General features: G+C 47.0%; 2 protein-coding genes across 5 annotated transcripts; one reads left to right on the top strand and one right to left on the bottom strand.

The window, feature by feature from the left end:
• Positions 1-77: 77 nt before the first annotated feature.
• Positions 78-1388, bottom strand: LOC120643744 (glutathione S-transferase T3-like). Its single transcript, XM_039920216.1, has 2 exons — positions 957-1388; positions 78-866 (listed from the first exon to the last, which is right to left on the bottom strand). Exons 1-2 carry the CDS (start codon positions 1350-1352, stop codon positions 267-269), a joined length of 996 nt encoding a protein of 331 aa, XP_039776150.1. The 5' UTR covers positions 1353-1388; the 3' UTR covers positions 78-266.
• Positions 1389-2638: 1250 nt separating this feature from the next.
• LOC120643741 (disease resistance protein RGA5-like) lies at positions 2639-20268 on the top strand. 4 transcript variants are annotated; one of them, XR_005663154.1, is made up of 7 exons: positions 2639-3630; positions 4219-6234; positions 17491-17534; positions 18285-18396; positions 18652-18972; positions 19145-19330; positions 19871-20268. XR_005663154.1 is itself a non-coding variant. In XM_039920212.1 (7 exons), the coding sequence occupies exons 1-7, from the start codon at positions 2840-2842 to the stop codon at positions 19913-19915; spliced, it is 1866 nt and encodes a 621-aa protein (XP_039776146.1). In that variant the 5' UTR covers positions 2639-2839; the 3' UTR covers positions 19916-20268. The 4 variants fall into 4 exon arrangements, 3 of the variants coding, with proteins under 3 accessions (XP_039776146.1, XP_039776144.1, XP_039776145.1); XM_039920212.1 differs by having other exon boundaries at positions 5887-6234; positions 18266-18396; XM_039920210.1 differs by having other exon boundaries at positions 18266-18396.

The following is a 20268-nucleotide window of genomic DNA, read 5'->3' as shown; positions in this document are numbered from 1 at the left end:
ACTTTCAATAATTATGCCTACGTTATAAATTTATTTGTACTTGAGACAATGTTATTCATATGAGACCTAGTATTTGTTTCACATTACAGGCACCAAGCTGTTTTGACCATGAATAGCTTTTTTGGAATTCATTGTCTGACAATAACATCTCAGTAGCCACTAGTACTCTTTAGAAGATTCAAATACCAATTAAGTTCCAACATCACATAGTACCAAATGGGAAAAACATCACAGTAGCTACCAATACTATTTAGAAGAACAGAAGTCTACTTAAGTACTCGGCTCATGATCTTAGCCCGCAAGCACATGTAGTATTTCTTTAGGTCATCATCTGGCATGGCAGTAAGGTCCATGGTCATAATCCTCTCTTCATCCCTCTTTTTCTGCAACTGGACCTCCTGACTCCTCACCTCAACTTCCTGACTCCTCACTTGGAGAAGTAGTTTTTCATTTGCAACTCGATCCTGTTCAAGAGCAAATGCTTTATTGAACCTCTCTTCTTTCTTTAGCTCTTTCTCCCCATCAGTTTCTTTCTTCTGTGCCCACATATTTTCTAAGGTTGCTGTCACACTTTTTTTCTTCTCTTGCAGCAATGCTGCTTTTGCCGCCTTCTTACCTATTGGCCTTGTCAATGCACAAGCCTCTAGGCCTTCAACTGCACCTGGTTCTGTTTCACTTGGTAAAGCTGCACTCGGATCAGCAGTAGAGCTTGTCTTCTGCTTCTTGTTAGATGTTTTACCAGCAGCCAATTCATCAATTTTAGCAAGCCATTTTGGTTGTGTTCTCAGCTTATTCCAGCAATGCATGAACTGAAATGCTTTGCCATGTTCATCTTCAGACTTGTACAAGGCACATGCCTCTGCAACCTGGACACAGCAACATCCAAGGGATTTTCATTTATGAGATATAAAAATAAAATAGACGAAACAAATCCATGTTAGAAAATGAGTAAGTACCTTGTCTTGCATTGTAGTACCACTCTGACGTCTTAACTCAATCCGTGTTAGACATCCACAAAACTTGTTCACACATTTTTGTATGGTCTCCCACCGGTGCATGAGAGAATTAATGGTACGCTTTGAGGAGCATGTCTTGTGTTCATGAAAGTACTCATAGATACGAGACCAATACCTGCCACCCTTTTGATCTTTGCCTACGACTGGATCCAAGCTTATATTCAGCCAGCTTGAAACCAAAACCTCATCTTCGTGGTCACTGAAATTCTTTGATCTCTTATGGTTTGGCCTCACGGAGGGGGCTGCTGGACCAACTTGCGTTGCCTGTGACTGTTGGTCAGCATAGGTGTTGCCATAATTATCAAAATCACCTAGATTAGTTTCATCCATCATCATGTTGGAATAATATCCATTTCCTGTAAGTATTTACTCAGTGATAAGTTTTCAGTAAAAGCTTAAATATAGCACGAACATATATGCATTGTCACAAGGTAGCATGAAGAAAGCACTTTCAGATATTACTGTTAATTGCATAACTCTTGTCATGCTGTATAAACAAGGTAGCATGAAGAAAGCACAGTGATAAGTGTTACCATTAATTGCAGGGTGTTCAAATTCGAATTCAAAATAAGCCAAATTAAAGGAGTTAGCTAAAACTCTGCAATTGTTCTGAACTCTGTGTAGACAGCCAGGTTCAGACTTGAGCAAGTTAACTGAAAGCTATGTTTTTCAGTTTAACCGACCTGATTCAGAGCCGACTTTGATCAAGTTAGAGGCCGATTCATACAAAGCGAAGATAATAAAAACCGTAGATAAAAGTGTCCTCTACAACTTTTATTTTCTAATCTTTCGAAGTAGGCACATAGAATCTAGAGAAAAAGGGAGCACATAAGTACATAACTCAGATTCAGCCGTTCAGAGAAGGAAGGCAAGGAACAGAGACGAACAGAGGGGGACCGAGCGGCTCGCACGGAGTTTCTAGTCTCACATGGAATTGAGTTCAAGAGCTTATGATCCATACCATTCACAAATGGGTTGCCGTTGGCCTCTTGTTCGAAGGCAGCAGAGTGGTCGTCGCAGGATGGGTACGGCGCCGCCGACAGGGAGTCCGAATCATTGCCGGCAAGGGCTGCAATCGGAGGACGGGGTTGTCCTCTTCCTAGCAGATCACCTCGTATGTCACCACCACCGGGCAGATCGAAGTCGCCATCGTTGGGCCTCTCCAAATTTCTGCAGCCGCCGTTCCATTGAGGGATGCGCTCGTCGCCGGGCCACTGAGGGTGCTGGCCGGCGACAGACAGCACGCGCCGTTGAAGTATCCCGCCGATGTGCCTTACTTGCCCATGCCGGACAGGAGCAGGTTGCCGTGGTGGCTCCATGTGCCGCCCTTGCGCCGCCGCTGCCGTAGCCGCCGCCGAGGAACAGCTTTTTGGCTCCCACGAAGTGGCGCACGCCAGAAAAAAATCACGGGAATGGATCCCTCGCGCGCGGGAAAGGAGGCTGCGGGACGATTGGGGGCAAAGGCGCGTCGCGAAGATATGCGCGGCGAGTCGGACGGGATTCGCATCGCGAATAGTTTGGGAGAGGTTTGGGGGAGCTGTTGGACTTTGTTTTTTTTCAATTCTCTCCCTAAATAAGATATTAGGGGTGAGATAAAGGTGCTTTTGGAGTTGCTCTAAGGAAGGCATTGTTATTCGCTTTTCCAAGCATGCAACAATCCCCAATTCTTTTCGCCTCCTCTCAGCTCTACTATTATCATTTGGGTTTGAGCTCTCAGATCTCTGCACCTGTGGTACCGGTCCAAGACAAGATGGCGTGGAGTGAGTAACTAGGGCCTCCTGATCTCAAATCTTGATGCTTTGGTTTTCGTCCAAGCAGTAGGCATGGAGGGACGGATGATGAGTTCGTCGTTGGGCGCCATGGGATCTCTTCTCGGGAAGCTCCATACGCAGCTTACCTCTCCGGAGCATCAGCTTCCCGAATCACTGAAGGACGGGATCGAGCATCTGAAACAAGATCTAGAAGAGCTAAATAGCTTCCTGGTGGATCTGTCAAGGTTGGAAGGCACCAACGCGATGGTCAGGCGCTGGATGAGTGAGGTGCGCGAGCTGTCCTACGACATGGAGGATTATGTTGACAGCACGATGCGCCCCAACACGACGGGCAGCCGCAAGATGAACAAAGAGATACTCACTGTGCTCAAACAGTTCGGGAATCTTGTGAAGCAGGCCCGTGAACGGCATGAGAGGTACGAGCTGTCGCGCTGGGCATCAGATCCAAGCTGCACGGCAGTCGATGATGGGCAGGACCAGCTTCAGTGTTTCAACGGGAAGAAGGCCACAGACCTTCTTGTTGGTATCGATGAATCAAGAGGTGAACTGATCAGGTGGCTCAAGCCGCTTAGCAACGCCGACGACGCCGCCGAAGAGCGGCTGAAAGTGGTGTCCATTCTTGGACCTGCCGGCGTTGGTAAGAGTACGCTTGCCCAACAAGTGTACCGTGAAATTGGAGGGCAGTTCGAGCGTCGAGCCTTTGTGCGGGCGTCAAGGGTGCCTGATGCAAGGAGGCTTCTCCGGAGCATGATCTCTCAAGTCCGGCGCCATCAACGACCACCTTGCGGTCTCCCCGTGCAGGAGCTCGTTGACAACCTTAGAACACATCTTCAGCAGAAGAGGTATGTATGTTAGGCTTGTTCTTTAACGCGCTCTTTGCATCAATTCGTTCAGATGTTTAGTTAATTGAGATGAATCTGTTTAGTGACCCAGAAGCCAGAGCCAATTCTCAATTAACTAGACTTGTGTACACAACTCCAATATTCAGATTCGTTATACTCATTATAGTAATAGCAGCTAAGCAGCATAGGAAATTCTGACAGCTAGCAGAAAGATGAAGAAAATTTGAAAAATGAAGAGCATAGATCTGATTATTGATGTGAGGCTTATCGTTTTTCTTCTAACAAACTCCGTGCTTGAAAGAAAATGTTTAAAGCGTGTTTACAATCCTCCATTTGTTTGGACTTGAGAACCTAATTGCCTGAGGCCAAATCAGCTTCGGACTTTACAAACTATGCATCCAAGTTTGTCAGATCAGACCAAAGGGTAGTAGTGGTTCTAGTTTAAAACGTATACTAGAACACCAAGGCAACCAATGCAAAATATCATCTTTATGTTTCATAGCTTTGGCCATGCTCCATTGTGGTATTTCTGTACTTGTGTGTATTGGTCCTGCCGAACGTAACTCTTATATTTGCATTATTCGGTAGGTATTTCATTGTTATTGATGGTTTATGGGAAACAACATCTTGGGATATTATTAGAAATGCTTTTCCGGAGGGTGCTCATTGTAGTAGAGTACTGATAACGACAGATACTGAGGAGGTTGCTCTGGAGTGCTGTGACTATCAATCCAATGCAGGTATTACTTGGGCACCTGAGTCATCATTGGATTTGGACTCTCATTTTCATGCCCAAGTAGGTATTTTTAAGATGGAGCCGCTGAGCATCGATGACTCCATGGACTTGTTCTACAACAGAGTCTTTGGCTCCAAGCCTGTTTTCTCTGAACAACTGAAGAAATATTCAGAAGACATTATAAGAAAATGCAGTGGTCTGCCACTAGCAACCACTATCATAGCTAGTGTTTTTGCATCTCAACCAGAGAACCCAGAGCTCTGGAGCCATGTTAAAGAATGTTTGTCTCCCATAAATGGTCTTTCTTCGGAAGACATGCTAAACGAAATAATAAGCCTGAGCTACTATAGTCTATCTCAACAATTGAAGACATGCCTACTATATTTTAGTTTGTATCCTGAAGGGTATACATTCTTGAAGACTGATTTGGTGAAGCAGTGGATTGCCGAAGGTTTTATCAGTGCAGTGGCAGGTAAAGGTCCCAACGAAGTTGCAGAGTGCTATTTTGATGAGCTTGTCACCAGGGGACTTGTGCAGAGTAATCATATCGGTCTCGCAGATGAAGTGATGGTCTATACAGTGCACTCCACTATATTTGACGTTATGAGGCGCAAGTCCGTAGAAGAGAATTTCACCACGGTAATAGACTACTCTGAAACTATTCCAAAGCTCTCTGCAAAGGTCCGGCGACTGTCTCTCAGCTTCAGCAATGCTAAATATGCAACCAAGCCTGCAGGCTTCACACTATCAACAGTTCGATCACTCACCTTTTATGGACTAGTTGAGTGTCTGCCTTCCATTATGGAGTTCAAGCTACTTAGAGTCTTAGTCCTTGAATTTTGGGGTGATCGAGAAATGTTCGACCTAAGTGGAATTTGCATATTGTTGCAGCTGAGGTACTTCCGGGTTACAACTGACTTCATTATAAAGCTACCAGTAAAGATGCGAGGACTAAAATATTTGGAAACACTGGAAATATATGCAAGTGTATTGACTGTTCCAACCGATATTGTTCACCTCCCAAAACTGCTGCACCTCCACCTTCAAGGTAATTTAAAGCTGCCCGATTATGTTGGCCAACTGAGATCCCTACGCACATTGCAGTCTTTTGACCTGAGCAGTAATTCTGAAGACAATGTATGGACCCTTGGTGAGATGACGAACCTGCGTGAACTGCATATAACCTGTTGTACAGCACAGTCTGACCATCTGGAGAGAAACTTGATTGCTCTAGCCTCTTTGATTGGGAGACATGAAAACCTAAAAACTCTTACCCTTGCTCCAGGAGTTTCGTGCCCAAGCATTTACACAGACTGCTCACTTATAGTATCTTCTCCACCCGTTTTCCTTGAGAAACTCAAACTGTTGCCTCCCATTTGCCTCTTTTCAAGACTTCCTGAATGGATTGGACAGCTCCAAAAGCTATGCATTCTGAAAATTGTTGTTAGGAAACTTAGGAGGGATGATGTCAACAGAATTGCTGGATTAAAGGCACTCACTATTCTCTCATTGTATGTCAGGCAACCAACTGCACAAAGCATTATCTTCAACTGCGCTGCATTCCCAGTTCTAAAGTATCTCAAATTCAGATGTGGCGTTCTGCGCCTCGCCTTTCAAGCAGAAGCAATTCCAAACCTATGGAGGCTCAAACTAGAATTCAATGCCCACAGTGGAGAGCAGTACGGTGATATGCTCACCGGCATTGAGCACTTGTCAAACCTCCAAGAGATCGATGTACGAGTTGGGGCAGCTCCCGGTGCAGAGGAATCCGACAAGATGGCCGCGGAATCTGTACTCAAGGAAACCATTAGCAAGCATTCAAGGCATCTAAGCTTCAGTGTACGAAGGGCAAACACCTTTGAGGAAGAGTACGTGCCTATATTTTCCTAAAAAATTCTTTGAAGTCTTGTAAATAAAATATTTGTCCTTTCTACTGCTTTTTACCAACATAACATAAGAAACCCTTTTTTAGATTAACAGTAGAAGTGAGAATTATTGTTTTTAATATGTCTTCATCAGTACTGATTTTGTAATTTGAATCACTACGATATATATTTGAAATCCATATGAACGATTATAGTATTTGTGGAGACAGTTTCTGAGAGGCAGTGGAGGCCTGCTCCTTAGTGTGATGAGTGATTGTCAACATGTGGAGTGGACTAACAGTGTGTAGTCGCGACTCCGTGGAGATTGCGCCAGTTCTTGGTCTGTGGTGTGCAGGTACACGGATGGCGCGGTTGCAGCGAGATGGTTTGGACAAGAGCGTGGCGCGTGCCGATGCACCATGCGGCGGCGTTGCGGTGGCAGGGAGCTCGACGACCATGCGAAGGCGGGAGACCTTGCGGTGGCGTTGGAGGCCCGACCGGATGACCGTGCGGTGGAGAAGGGCGGCCCAGATGCTTGGGCCACTGCTGGGCCGCGAGGCGATCCACTCCTGGCGCCAAGGCGGGACGGCGTGGAGTTTGTTGGTACCTCGGGAAAAACCAACGGCAGGATGCGTCGACGTCGGCCAAGTCGAAGAGGTTTCGGCGGGAGGTCGAACACGTGGCGTCATCGGGCTTGGCGGGTGTGCCTGGAAACATCGCGCGGGAAGGTTTCGCGGTTCCTCAAAAACCGCACCCGAACTCGGTTTCGGCAGTTTTCCCAAAACTGCCCCCGCGAAGATTCCAGAAGGACGCGTGGCGACATCGGGAAGATTGCGTCGGGTCGAAGCAAACTACTCCAAGTCGTCGCAGCCGTCGGATGATCTTCAATGTATCTTTTCCAGTTTTGCCCCTAAGGGCCTTGTAGTTTAATTTCAGCACTTAGGGGTAGTCTAGTCATTAGAGGATGGCTTGGAGAGAAAGGAAAAGTGGGAGGGCAGCTGGCCTGGCTAGTAAAAAAGGATGGCGCCCCTCCCTGGGTGGCGGTGGCCGGAGTGAACAGAAGAACAAAGCCAGGCGCCACCTCCTCCCTGCCCTCTCTCTCTCAAGTTCTTCTTCTCCCCTTCCATCTCTAGGATTCTTGGAATGGATTTTTGAAGAACTTGTAAGGAGATCTTGTGGGAAAGGAGGCCCATCCCTCCTTGTGCCCTCGGGGCTTTGAAATCAAGGTTCGTTTCATGTTCATCTGAACTCTACTTGCATGAATCATCCTAGTTCTTGATTTCCTTGTTCTGGTGTTTCCACTACTTGTTGCTGTGGCTCTTAAGGTTTTTCTTGGCGACTAGAATCATCCTAACCAAGTGCTAGAATTCATCTAGATCGCGAGCCTTCAAGAACTCAGTTTTAGGAAAATTCTGAAAACCCCGTTCTTGCCTCGTTCTTCGTCGATTCCTCACAATCCATGGAGTGGATCGTCAATTCCTTTGGTGGGTAGGTTCACAAGGTCTTTGTGAGCGTGCCTGCGAAATTTGGTTAGATTTCGACTTGATTTGGGCTTTCAAACGTCAAATCTCTCTCAGGTCGCGGGCTGGAAAAACTCTGCTCTGCTCGGGCAGATTTTTCCTTAACGCCGGTTGAACCGACGCTAGCCTTCGCATGCGTCGGATCAACCGGTGAGTGCTTTTGTCACGGGTTAGGGTTTTTGGGGTTTTGTGTGATTGCACCGGTGCTTTGGTTTCCCCAACGTCGGTTTAAACGGCGTCACTAATTTGGTTTTGCTGTTGAGGGCGTTCGACCGGTGTATAAGGGTTTGTCAACGTCGGTTCATCCGGCGTTCATTTGCTTCGGTCTGTGAACCCTCTGGACAACTGCACCGGTGATGGAGTTTTTGGGAGCATCGGTTTAACCGGTGTTCATTGCTTGGTTTGGTGCATTTTGTTGATCCTCTGGACAACTGCACCGACGTGAGTTTGCGATTTTGTCGGTTTAACCGACGTTCGATCACCGGTTTAACCGACGAGGTTCAAAACCCAGCGTCGGTTCAACCGGTGCTTACTGGTTGTTTGCTGCAGGCTCTGTATCACCGGTTTAACCGACGTCGTTCAAACGTGTGCGTCGGATCAACCGATGATATATACCTTGCTTGGTTCTTGCACTGCTTTCGTGCAATTGCTTCCGCGCTTGATCGCTTTGGTTCCTAGGCTTGTTTTGTGTTAGTGTAGCTCCCTTGTAGCTACTCTGCACATCGCCTAGAACTCTGGGGTTGGGGTGCACTCTTGAATTGTGAGCCGAAGTTTTTGATCGCGATAATTTCCGAAGGCTCCCATTCACCCCCCCTCTGGTCGCATTTCTCGGTCCTACAATTGGTATCAGAGCCGGGACGGTTTCTCTATAGCCTTCTTCGGTTCGAAACCGTTGTGCGACCATGGGTTCACCGGGCAAACCCCCGATCTTCGATGGATCCGATTACGACTATTGGAAGGTGCGCATGCGTGCCTATCTTTTGAGTCTAGGTTCCGAGGTCTGGGAGATTTGCGTGGACCCTGATTATGTGAACCTTGCGATTCGCACGACCGAGCTTCAGGTTAGGAGACATGAGGTCAATAGCAAGGCGTACAACGCTCTCATAGCCTGTCTCTCTCGTCCTGAGTTCGATCGTGTCAGCGACCTTCTCACAGCTCGGGAGATCTGGACACGGTTGGCCAATTTCCATGAAGGAACCAACCATGTCAAGTCGAGGCTGTATGAGACTCACCGGCGGGAGTACGAGAACTTTTCTCAGTTGCCGGGTGAGAGCATCGACACCATGTTCAGTCGTTTTCAGTCGATTGTGAACAAGGTGCGTGCGAACCAGCCACAGGGTACCCAGGGCTACTCCGATCATGAGAAGGCTATGAAGCTTCTCTATGCTCTTGATCGCAAGGTCTGGGAGGTGAAGGTCCAGACTATCATAGAGTCTGCTAGCTATGAGACCCTCACTGTGGATGAGCTGTTCAGTAAGCTCAAGGCTTCGGAGGTGGAGAAGCTCTCTCGAGCTAAGATGGAAGGCAATCATGCTGATGCCTTCGCCTCCAAGTCTATGGCCCTGGTAGGCAACTCTGGAGCTAACCCTGATCCTTCTCTTGGAGGTCTTTGCTTGTCTTCTCTTGTGTCTGTGACAGATGAGCAGCTGGAGGTGCTGGGAAACGAGGAGCTTGCATTGATCATCCACAAGTTCCAGCGTGCCTTCAACAACAGACAAGTACGAGCGAAGACCTGCTTCAACTGCGGCAAGACCGGCCACTTCGCCGCCGAGTGCCCCAGGAAGAAGAGTTCCAGGGATGATGACGGCCGCTCCAAGCACGAGGAGTACCGCGAGCACCGCCACAAGCACAAGAGTGGGCACTCCCACAAGAAGAATGGCGGACGTTCCAAGCGGCACCACGAGCGGAAGAAGAAGAACGTCGGCAAGTACAAGGACAAGCAGGCGTTCGTCGCCCAGAGCGAGGATCACTCCTCCACCAGCCAGAGTTCGACGTCTTCGTCCTCATCTAGCTCCAGTGATTCCGACTCACACCACCGCGGCGAAAAGAAGCGGAGCTCCAAGAAGAAGGCCACAGAGGGCTTCACTGGCCTTTGCCTTCATGCTGGGAAGGCGGCCGGTCTCTGCACCATGGCCATCGACTCCGACGCCAACGGAACTCCTTCCACTACTGCAGAGCTTGCACCTCAGCTAGAGTCAAGCTCTGAGGTACGTCCTGAGCACCCCACTCCTGAGGAGTTGGAGGATCTTTACACTGCTTTAGATAATCAGGATTTGATCATTAAGGATGCTAAGAGGCAGTTTAGGGCGTTGAGACAGGAGCTGAAGGAAGCTAAGTTAGCTTTAGAGATTGCTCAGTCTTCCCCCGTAGTGGAGGATTGTGTTGAGGAGGATGAGTGCAGTCAGTGCATCGGTTTGATGTCTGACCTGTCCGAGCTCAGGAGCAAGTATGATGAAAACTTGCTCAAGCTCGAGGAGGGCAAGAAGGCCATGGATGAGCTCAAGTCTCGGCCTACCCTCTTGGGTGCTTGCAAGGAGTGCCCAGCACTTAGAGAAGAGCTTAAGGAGAAGAATGTTGCTTTGAGGAAGTTGGAGAAATCCGCAGTTCCTAGCTCTTGCTCTGCTGATTGTACTGTGTGCCCAAGCCTGATCTCTGAGCTTGAGGAGGCACGGAAGGATAAGACCCGGATGGAGGAGGAGAACTCCCACCTTCGGGAGATTCTCAGTTGGGTGTCCGCCCGCGAGCCTCAGTTGGGCATGATGGTTCAGCAGTTTAAGCGTCCTGATGGTGTTGGGGTTGGTTTTGCTTTTACTCCTGCTGACTTTGTCCAACCCTATGGTAAGATTGGTGAGATACTTGAGCCGAGTGTGAATGTACTCTCTTCCACAGCTTCACCAGTTCCTAAGCCAGCACCAGTTAAGGACGGAATCCTCACTGAGCCACCTAAAGCTCCACCTAAAAATCCAGTGTGGGTTCCCAAGCCTAACCATCTCAAGAACCGACTGGATACACTCCCTCCTAGTGGTAAGCCAATTCCTAAGCCCAAGGTGAGGACTCAGCCCCCCAGAGTTCCTCAGAGAGCCCCAGCTTCTACACCACAGCCTACACACAAGAGAGAGCCTTACCTGTGTGAGTGGTGCGAAAGGGAGGGTCACTTGGCAGAATTTTGCTTCCGGAGGTTGAGGTTTGAGCGCAGGCAGTCTGAGAGGCGTGCTCCGGAAGTGTTCCACCAGGCTACAGGTGGACACACTCCAGCTCGACGTGGGCAGAGGCGGGATGCCAGGCCACGTCGTGTAGGTGGAGGAGGGGGAGGCGGTGGTGGTTACCGTGCTCCTGTTGGTGGTTTTGCCGGCCCTGTTCCACACCGTGCCTTCGGTGGTGGTCAGCGAGGCCGAAGCTTTGGTGGCGGAGGCGCACCACGTTTTCCTCAGCGTGGTGGTCGCCAGCCACAGTTTTCGTTTGAGGATACTTACCCTGCTTTCGAGCAGATGGCACGACACTGGTTTGCTTCTTTCTGTGCTAACCCCAGTGTCGGGCCATTTGCCCGCTCTTTCTCTTCTTACTGAGCAGGACACTCGAGGCCTGGAGGACATATGGCTCATGGACTCCGGTTGTTCGCGCCACATGACCGGAAGTCACAGATGGTTCTCCAGCCTCACCCCGATGAAGGACAAAGAGTACATCACCTTCGGGGATAACAGCAGAGGAAAGGTGATGATGAGTTTGGCCAGGACATCTTTGAGGATGAGGATGAGCCTGAGGCCTTTGAGGATGATGGTGGTGTCCCTGCGCCGGCTGCAGGCCCACTTCCTGGAGATTCGAGTTCTGACGATGATGGCGGCCCGCTCCCCACAGCTTCGACTACGGCCGATCCACGTCCAGCTCAAGGTTCTTCCTCCGGGACCCATGTTGAGGGCAGTGGCGAGGCGACTTCGTCAAGAGAAGCACCACGACACATTCAGCGTCGTCATCCACCTCAACAAATGTTAGGTGACCTCAACGTACGAACCACGAGGTCCAAGGTAACAAGTATCGCTGGCTTTGCTCATTCAGCGTTTGTTGCCTCCTTTGAGCCCAAAGATATTGGACATGCTTTATCTGATTCTAACTGGGTCAATGCCATGCATGAGGAGCTAGAAAACTTTGAGCGAAACCAAGTCTGGGTCCTTGTAGAGCCTCCACCAGATTGCCACCCTATAGGTACCAAATGGGTTTTCAAGAACAAACAGGGTGAGGATGGGATGGTTGTGAGAAACAAGGCTAGGTTAGTAGCTCAGGGTTACAGCCAGCAGGAGGGGATAGATTATGAGGAGACCTTTGCACCTGTAGCTCGTTTAGAGGCCATCAGGATCTTTTTAGCCTTTGCAGCTTCAAAGGGGTTCAAGCTGTATCAGATGGATGTTAAGAGTGCCTTTTTGAACGGGTTTATAGAGGAGGAGGTCTATGTGAAGCAACCTCCTGGCTTTGAGAGTCCCAAGTTTCCAGACCGAGTCTTCAAGCTTCAGAAGGCTTTGTATGGTCTGAAGCAAGCCCCTAGAGCCTGGTATGCGAGATTGAGAGCCTTTTTGCTTAAACAGGGGTTTGTCATGGGATCGGTAGATAAGACTTTGTTTCTCCTCAGGCGTGGTGCTGATTTTCTGTTGGTTCAGATTTACGTGGATGACATTATCTTTGGTGGCTCCTCTCACTCTCTTGTTTCTAGTTTTTCTGATGACATGAGCAGGGAGTTTGAGATGTCTATGATGGGTGAGCTTCAGTTCTTCCTCGGGTTGCACATCAAGCAAACCCGGGATGGCACCTTCGTCCACCAGGCCAAGTACACCAAGGACATGCTCAAGAAGTTCGACTTCGGGGACCTCAGTCCAATGCCGACTCCCATGAGCACTTCTACGGCGCTGGATGAGGACACTGAAGGTGTTGCTGTGGACCAGAAGGAGTATAGGAGCATGATCGGCTCGCTCCTGTACTTGACGGCCACCAGACCCGACATCCAGTTCGCGGTCTGCCTCTGCGCGAGGTTCCAGGCTTCTCCGCGCACTTCTCACAGGAACGCTGTAAAGAGGATTTTCAGGTACCTTCGATACACTCCTGAGTTTGGCTTATGGTACTCTTCTTCCTCTTCTCTTGCGTTGGTTGGCTTCTCTGATGCTGATCATGGTGGGTGTCGGATTGATCGCAAGTCGACTTCAGGCACTTGCCAGTTTCTTGGAACTTCTCTTGTGTCTTGGTCTGCCCGCAAGCAAACTAGTGTAGCCCTTTCCACCACAGAAGCCGAATACATAGCTGCTGCTAGTTGTTGCTCCCAGATCCTTTGGATGAGACACACTCTCAGTGATTATGGCCTAACCTATGGCAGAGTTCCCATTTTCATTGACAGCACCTCAGCCATTAGCTTAGCCAAGAACCCCGTCCTACACTCTCGCTCCAAGCATATAGACGTGAGGTTCCACTTTCTGAGAGATCACTATGAGAAGGGTGATGTCGAGCTGACCCATGTGCCCACTGAAAATCAAGTAGCCGACATCTTGACCAAGCCCCTAGAACAAGCCACCTATGCTCGCTTGCGGGGAGAGCTTGGCGTGTGCTACCCATTTTGAGTTGGGTAGTTGTTTTTGTAGTTTAGGTTTTGTTTTTCCTTCTTTCTGCTTTTTCTTGCATTTTGTGTACATACCATCTTGCATTGCATTTGCTCATATGCATTACACTTGCACTAAGCTTCTCATGTATGATATCTGCATTTGCTTGTGCCTTGTGCTATGCTATGAGTTGTATATATGCTTTGACCATGAGTAGCTAGCTCCTTTGAATATGTTGTATATTGGCTCTGAGCTTAGCTATTTTATTCTTTGAAAATCATAAAACATGGTCACCTTCTGGATCTGCTACTAGCATGTGTAGGTTTGTATGCCTATGCTATCTTGATCATGCTTAGTGGCTAGGTCCCTTGCTCTCACATGCAACAAGATGCCCTCTTTTCTGTTGGAATAGTTTAATTGGTATCTAATTTCAAAAAGTCCAACAATTTGGTTTATCTTGGGTTGCTTTGAGTGAAAAGATCCAGGTGGGATTGCTTGCACCACTGTTCTTGTATCGAGACTGCTCCTCTGGAGAACTTGGACAAGGCTGTGGATGACTGAGAGTGGTGTCTTAAGCTTCTGATGGTCCTTGACCTAGGCTTGGCACATTCGTTAAGTTAAGCGCCTGCAAGCCTTCAACCCCTGGCACCGAAATTTGAAAGTTTTCAATTGGTATCAAGGCCGCTTGAGTGGCAGTTGCTGTGATATGGTTTGGGTAGCTCACCTGTATGTTCTTGCTAGCTCTAGCATGCTTGCTTGCCTTCTAGTATGCTAGGTCCTTTATGGTGATGCTTTTCTTTTACAAATGACAAATGCTTGCTCATGATCTGTATAGATATATTCTTATGAGCTTCTTCATGCATTGTCTTTGTATATGCACCCTCATAAGCTGTGCTGATTTGACCCTTGCAAATGCTCTTGTTCTGTACCTGGAAGCTTTTAGGCACGCATGCACTTCATGGCATATTTCCAGGGGGAGCATCTAGGCAGGGGGAGTTTCCTTGACGTGTGCCTTGTCAACAAGGGGGAGAGAATGTTGTTTTTTTGTCTCACCTTAGGGGTTAGGGTGAAATTTCTTGATCCTTGTCCAAAGGGGGAGAGTTTGTTTGTTTGATCTCAGGGAGAGATTCAGACTTTGAGTGTGCACACATCGGGGGAGAGTTGCATAGTGAGGGGGAGCTGCATTTCAGGGGGAGTTTTTGAGCCTTTCTCATGCTCTTTTCTGGTTGCGTTGAGCTTGGCCTCTTTCTGGAGGAACCAGATTTGCACATGCTTGGCTGTGTTGAGCCTTGCCTCTTTCTTGAGGGGTCAAGCATGTTTTGGAGTCAGTGCGTCGAGCCGTTGCCTTTGTCTTAGGGGCTGACTCTTTTGGCTTTGCTATCTTCAAGTGATCTTTTCTTGCTTTCATTGGCTTTTGGTCGCTGAGATAGTTCTCTCTTGTTTTCTATTTCTTTTTGGTTATCCTTTGTGTTCACCAGTGCCCGTGTGGGGTGTGGTGTTGACAATGCACTCATCAAGGGGGAGATTGAGAGGCAGTGGAGGCCTGCTCCTTAGTGTGATGAGTGATTGTCAACATGTGGAGTGGACTAACAGTGTGTAGTCGCGACTCCGTGGAGATTGCGCCAGTTCTTGGTCTGTGGTGTGCAGGTACACGGATGGCGCGGTTGCAGCGAGATGGTTTGGACAAGAGCGTGGCGCGTGCCGATGCACCATGCGGCGGCGTTGCGGTGGCAGGGAGCTCGACGACCATGCGAAGGCGGGAGACCTTGCGGTGGCGTTGGAGGCCCGACCGGATGACCGTGCGGTGGAGAAGGGCGGCCCAGATGCTTGGGCCACTGCTGGGCCGCGAGGCGATCCACTCCTGGCGCCAAGGCGGGACGGCGTGGAGTTTGTTGGTACCTCGGGAAAAACCAACGGCAGGATGCGTCGACGTCGGCCAAGTCGAAGAGGTTTCGGCGGGAGGTCGAACACGTGGCGTCATCGGGCTTGGCGGGTGTGCCTGGAAACATCGCGCGGGAAGGTTTCGCGGTTCCTCAAAAACCGCACCCGAACTCGGTTTCGGCAGTTTTCCCAAAACTGCCCCCGCGAAGATTCCAGAAGGACGCGTGGCGACATCGGGAAGATTGCGTCGGGTCGAAGCAAACTACTCCAAGTCGTCGCAGCCGTCGGATGATCTTCAATGTATCTTTTCCAGTTTTGCCCCTAAGGGCCTTGTAGTTTAATTTCAGCACTTAGGGGTAGTCTAGTCATTAGAGGATGGCTTGGAGAGAAAGGAAAAGTGGGAGGGCAGCTGGCCTGGCTAGTAAAAAAGGATGGCGCCCCTCCCTGGGTGGCGGTGGCCGGAGTGAACAGAAGAACAAAGCCAGGCGCCACCTCCTCCCTGCCCTCTCTCTCTCAAGTTCTTCTTCTCCCCTTCCATCTCTAGGATTCTTGGAATGGATTTTTGAAGAACTTGTAAGGAGATCTTGTGGGAAAGGAGGCCCATCCCTCCTTGTGCCCTCGGGGCTTTGAAATCAAGGTTCGTTTCATGTTCATCTGAACTCTACTTGCATGAATCATCCTAGTTCTTGATTTCCTTGTTCTGGTGTTTCCACTACTTGTTGCTGTGGCTCTTAAGGTTTTTCTTGGCGACTAGAATCATCCTAACCAAGTGCTAGAATTCATCTAGATCGCGAGCCTTCAAGAACTCAGTTTTAGGAAAATTCTGAAAACCCCGTTCTTGCCTCGTTCTTCGTCGATTCCTCACAATCCATGGAGTGGATCGTCAATTCCTTTGGTGGGTAGGTTCACAAGGTCTTTGTGAGCGTGCCTGCGAAATTTGGTTAGATTTCGACTTGATTTGGGCTTTCAAACGTCAAATCTCTCTCAGGTCGCGGGCTGGAAAAACTCTGCTCTGCTCGGGCAGATTTTTCCTTAACGCCGGTTGAACCGACGCTAGCCTTCGCATGCGTCGGATCAACCGGTGAGTGCTTTTGTCACGGGTTAGGGTTTTTGGGGTTTTGTGTGATTGCACCGGTGCTTTGGTTTCCCCAACGTCGGTTTAAACGGCGTCACTAATTTGGTTTTGCTGTTGAGGGCGTTCGACCGGTGTATAAGGGTTTGTCAACGTCGGTTCATCCGGCGTTCATTTGCTTCGGTCTGTGAACCCTCTGGACAACTGCACCGGTGATGGAGTTTTTGGGAGCATCGGTTTAACCGGTGTTCATTGCTTGGTTTGGTGCATTTTGTTGATCCTCTGGACAACTGCACCGACGTGAGTTTGCGATTTTGTCGGTTTAACCGACGTTCGATCACCGGTTTAACCGACGAGGTTCAAAACCCAGCGTCGGTTCAACCGGTGCTTACTGGTTGTTTGCTGCAGGCTCTGTATCACCGGTTTAACCGACGTCGTTCAAACGTGTGCGTCGGATCAACCGATGATATATACCTTGCTTGGTTCTTGCACTGCTTTCGTGCAATTGCTTCCGCGCTTGATCGCTTTGGTTCCTAGGCTTGTTTTGTGTTAGTGTAGCTCCCTTGTAGCTACTCTGCACATCGCCTAGAACTCTGGGGTTGGGGTGCACTCTTGAATTGTGAGCCGAAGTTTTTGATCGCGATAATTTCCGAAGGCTCCCATTCACCCCCCCTCTGGTCGCATTTCTCGGTCCTACAGTTTCATTATCTTGCCATTAATAATCAGTAAACTATGCGCGCAATCATTTAAATTCAAAAATATGTTTGTGTCGGTGATATAGGTGCACGACCAAAATATATATCTTGAGTGAGGTCACTCTTTCGTAATTAATGGTAGAGTTTCTGTACATTTCTCTTTTTTAGTACCGCTGAGATTTATTTGAACTCAAGGAATGAAATGTTTCCAATATCACAGCATGTTGTGTTCATATTTATAAGAATTATAATATTATTAATATATAAGTAATAATCAAAGTCATATCTCGAGAGGGTAGTTTAACCAAAAAAATTAATTCAAAAGTTGAAACATTGATTTGTGAACAACCTTGATGGCCTACATTTGCTTGGTATGTTTTGGATGTCAAATGCCAACTACAATCTTAAATTTATATAATTTTCCAATGACTACTAAAGTAGAAACTATGTGATATGTTAATTGTTTTTCTTCTTATCCCTAACTGTGTTTAACCAAGTGGGTGCTATTTTCACAGGATTCCTCAATTTTCTGATCTGGCTCCAAGTTCGTCCCAGTTAGGTAGTTCTCCTTCACTCCACCAAAAAATAACAAATTTTATTTTGTAGGAAAAATATATTTTACAGATCAAGTTAGTGTTACATTGACAGTTATATAAAGAAAAACTAGACAGAAAGGGCCACGCAATTGCTCTAATAGTTTTACAATATAGTTTCGTTTTCTATATCTATCGCTCAACAATGTATCAAAATATGGTTGCCTGTCTATGATTAAAAAAAGACGTATTTTATTTTATAATTTCAATTCTAACATTTGAAATATAGGTTTACTAATATACAATGGTAATACTAACTAATCTAAAAAGTTAAAAAATCTAACATAGACAGATAAGCCATATAGCCTTTTCTATTAACTATTGAGAGGTTATTATGATTTCTCAATCTTACATTCTTACTTTTCAAACTCAGGGATGTTTGTCGTTGTTGTTGATTGAATTCCAACTCTTGTTTCTATTCATTATGTTAAATTCATGTTTGTCCTCTGTATGCTCTTTATATTATTCATGACTACTATAACTTAAAACTCAACTTCTACATGGAAAAAAATCACTTTAGGGGTTGACTAGACCAACTGAAAGAGTTTGAGGTATTATATCAAGCCTAAATTTGGTTCGGAGGTTTAGCACACAAAATGGATGCTGGAATAGTAAAATAGACTTTTTCCTTTTCACAATTTATAATTTTACTGAAACAACTAAATTTCCTATTCTGTTACTCTTTAATTTTTTTCAGATGAATTATTGATGAATAGGTCTACTATGGTTGATGTCACTGCTCAACCCAATGAAATCGATGAGGTTCGGGAGGTGTCCCTTAGCAGTGAATACAGGGGGGGAAATGATCCGGTCAAACAGACAGATGAGGTACGTTTGACAATCCATGTAATAATTCTATTTGTTAAACGTAGAAGTTACATTAGAAATAAAAATAGTATTAGAACACGTACATTAAATAGTAGTGGAGATTTACAAAACCACTAATCCACATGCATGGACCTTGGGTACCTGCTAAATCACCAATCAGTGTTACTTACGTTTGAAGAATAAGGAGTACTAGTTGTTAAATCAGTTTTCCAACAACTGCCTGATAACAATTATTTTTTTACTCTACTGTACCAGCATCAAGGAGTTTCAACTATTGCTCGTAAGGCTAAATCTGCAGGCAGATCTGCTAGTCAGAATTACAAGAAGGGAGATCCCGAAGCGCTCTCCAAGGATCCACCATCAGCTAAAGCTTCTCCCACGAGAACTGGGTCAGATCCAGTGGTGCAAAAATCCAGGAATGAAAGACGTGCAAATAGAGAAGATGATCTTTGTCGGCAGCAGGCAAGAATTGTACTTCAAGAAGGGGTTTCATCTCTTTCATGGGAACACCGTACAACCGCACCGACAACACCTGGAAGGTTCAAGGTGAAATCAAGTGGCCGTGGATATGAAACAGTAAGCTTAATTTTGTTGAAGTACTACAACATAACTAAATTGTCCTTATGATACATTTAGTTGGAGCGGAACTGAAACAATAAAGTTGAAACTTCTATTTGACGTGTGTCTCATCTGAAACAATAAAGTTGAAACTTCTGAAGAGATGTGCATTTATTTCTTGAACATACAGCCTGAGAGAGGATCAGCTGTGCCAAAATTTGGAGATTGGGAAGAATCGAATGACGCCTCTGTAAGTGACGACGGTTTCAGCGCCATATTTAACAAAGTGAGGGAGGAGAAACAGTCTAGCGATGCCCCAGCTAGGACCAGTGGTGCAGCTTATAACCGCTCTGATCAAGGCCGCAAATATAAATTGGTGAGCGAGTCCACTTCAAACTTATTTCCATGCTGCTGATTTGAACTATATCTTGATCCAATATACAGATCAGAGCATTTGTCGTGCATATGCCTCATACAGTTTTTAGTTTTCTTGCTTTTTTATGTCCTTCTGAAAACTGAAAATGGCTACAACTTGATTTCAGAAATGGGCCATACGTAGTGGACTAATTAATTCAATTGCTTGATGCATCGTTAATGATTTTAGCAATCATTGCCCCATGCACACTTCTGCAATAACTGAAAATTGACCAAACTCAAGCAAGCCATGCTGCAAACTACATGAGCTTAATCTCTGCGTTATGGTTTCTATACTAGCTATTTAATCACCACTTCACCAGTACATTGTTTTTCACAACTGACGTAGCATTTGTTTGGGTTTGTTCCCGAGGGCAAGTTCGGCAGTTGCTTCTAGAAGTAGCTTTCCATAATTCAATCGTGTTAAGTGAAACATTTTACAGTATGTTGAAAGAAAAATATTACAGAAGCATATTTGATTCACAATTCTGCTCTCATGCAGGGCTGCTCATGCTTCGGGTGGTCCAGAGGCAGACTACAGAAGTAGCCTCCTGTAGTTGAAGATTGGATCAGCCTGGGTTGATTGTATCGTTCTAGAAGCGGATGTCCACGGCCAGCCAGAAGACGATGGCAAAGGTCACAATGTACTGGAGGGAGGCTTAGGGAGAGTGACAAAAACCCTTGCCAGAAAACCGCAGGGCAGAGGTTGTAAAATTAGTCCTTGATAGATGCAAGCTCCAGCTCCAGGGTGACTACTTACTAGGTGGGAAATGAGGCGGAACAAAAGAAAAACATTTAGATTTATTACTAAGGGTGACCAGAATATTTTCTTGTTGACAAAAACCACTTCCTTTACCATGCATAGGATGGGGATCAAGAACTCCCACCCACAAAAAAAAA

Source organism: Panicum virgatum, chromosome 8K (genome assembly GCF_016808335.1).
Source record: "Panicum virgatum strain AP13 chromosome 8K, P.virgatum_v5, whole genome shotgun sequence".
NCBI classification, from domain to species: domain Eukaryota; kingdom Viridiplantae; phylum Streptophyta; class Magnoliopsida; order Poales; family Poaceae; genus Panicum; species Panicum virgatum.
This window is presented reverse-complemented; position numbering and strand designations above follow the sequence as displayed.